The following is a 1863-nucleotide window of genomic DNA, read 5'->3' as shown; positions in this document are numbered from 1 at the left end:
GTTCGAATTCGATTGTTCGCAAACATGTTCGCGAGCCTGTTCACGAACCTTCAGTCGAGCCTTCAATCGAGTTAGTACACGAGCCTTAAACGAGTCGAACTCGAACTCGAGTAACATATTAATTAAGAAGATTTTCTCAAATTTATAACAAATTCGAGCTTAAACATCATATATAAGAACATCTAACGAGCCGAGCTCATGCTCGATTTCGAATTCGACATTATCGAGCATCACCCGAGCCGAACTCGAACCGAGCTCGAGCTTAGTAAGTGGGTGACGAGCCGAGCTCGATCATCAAGATAAATGCTCGAATCGAGCTCGAGCTGAGCTCAAACACCCGAATATTTAAATGAGCCGAGCTCGAGCCTGCTAGTATTCGGTTCGGCTCGGCTCGTTTACAGCCCTATTTCCAGTGGTAGATTGGGGTAAATGGATTTGGGTGTCGTTTATCCCGGTTTGCAGATGTATTGTTACTTGGCGGGTTATTCTGGGTCATCTTCTAACGGCCAGCTCGATGCGTTGCCATGGGTTTATGGGTCCTGGGTGGTTCCCGCTCTGCAGAGAAGCTGGGGAGGACATTGATCACCTTTTTTGGGAGTGTGCGGTTGCTAGACATGTTTGGAGCTCCCTCTTCTCTTGGTTTAGTTTGGAGGGTTCTTCGATCTTAGATATTGATAGTTTTGTCATCTGGGCGATGAGGATACCTGCTAGCAAGCAGGTGACCAATCTCTGGCGTGTTGGTGCCATGTCTGTTTTTTGGAGTCTTTGGAATCTTCGGAACCAGGTGGTGTTTAAGGAGGCTCCTATTTCTGCAGTGAGGTCAAAGCTTTTATCCTGGAGGCGTCTCGTTTCAGTTTGAGCGAGATGGTTAATTCGGTGGAGGAGTTGATTGTTCTTCTTGGTCTTGGGGTGCCAGGTAGACCCTGGAGTCCTACTTCTTACATCTATGTTTTTTGGTTTCCTCCTCCTCATCCTTGGCGGAAGATTAACATTGATGGTTCTATTCATGGTTCGCCTCTCCATATTCATGCTGGCGGGATTATTCGTGATTTTAGCTCGATTATTGGTTGCTTTCATTTCTTTGCTGGTCATGGTTGGGCGTTCGAAGCGGAGCTTCTCGCTTTTATCATTGCTCTTGAACAGATTGTGGTTCACGGTTGGGATTATGCTTGGATTGAGACAGACTGTACGTATTATCACTCACATTTTCAAGGAGGAAAATCGTGTGGTTGATTTCTTGGCCTCTTCGGTTGCTGCTGAGGGTTTTTGGTCTTTTGAGATCCCTGATATTCTTTAGCTGGTGCGGGATGACAAGCAACTCTTTCCTTATATTCGGCTCGTCCCTGGAGGGTGCTTCTCTTCCCAGGGAAGTTCTTGTCCCCTTTTCTTTTATTTTTGTTTTCATTTGCTTAGGGGTGGAGGTTCTTTTTTGTTTTGTTTGTGGGTGGTTTTAACCCTTCCGTTTTGACCTTTCTAGCTCTTGCGCGATCCTCTGGATTAGTGATGGTACATTAGTGGTTCTGGTTTGTGTCTGTCTTTGGTGGTTGTCCTTGTCCCTCTTTTAACTAAAAGTTCTCGAGTCGTGTAAGGGGTTTAATGTTTTGGTTGCAACATCTTGATGAGCATTTTATGACGTGATTTGTCCAGTTGATGCTAGGAGGAATGTTTTCATTGCAATAGGCCTAATATCTTATCTCTGGTTTGAATTAGTTGGTTGATCTTTGAGTTTTAATAGCTTATGGTCTCTGCTCCTCTGATGGCCTTTTCATTATGAGCATTAAAAACCACGCAAGACGACTTTGGTCACCCCCAAAAGTTTTTATCCTGTGAAGTTGGCCTAACTGTTGTAAGCAAAACTTTTAA

General features: G+C 44.6%; 1 protein-coding gene across 1 annotated transcript; it reads left to right on the top strand.

Annotated features, from left to right (window-relative positions):
• Positions 1-532: 532 nt before the first annotated feature.
• Positions 533-859, top strand: LOC131023320 (uncharacterized). The gene has a single exon (XM_057952883.1). The coding sequence runs from the start codon at positions 533-535 to the stop codon at positions 857-859; it is 327 nt and encodes a 108-aa protein (XP_057808866.1).
• The last annotated feature ends 1004 nt before the right edge of the window (positions 860-1863 follow it).

The sequence above is a fragment of the Salvia miltiorrhiza genome, chromosome 1, assembly GCF_028751815.1.
Source record: "Salvia miltiorrhiza cultivar Shanhuang (shh) chromosome 1, IMPLAD_Smil_shh, whole genome shotgun sequence".
Classification (NCBI taxonomy): domain Eukaryota; kingdom Viridiplantae; phylum Streptophyta; class Magnoliopsida; order Lamiales; family Lamiaceae; genus Salvia; species Salvia miltiorrhiza.
Note: the sequence above shows the minus strand (reverse complement) of the source record. Positions and strands in the feature narration are given on the sequence as shown.

What these genes read in the sequence shown, in the direction of transcription:
- LOC131023320 (XM_057952883.1), top strand. Translation starts at nt 533, where the DNA reads ATGGGTCCTGGGTGGTTCCCGCTCTGCAGAGAAGCTGGGGAGGACATT.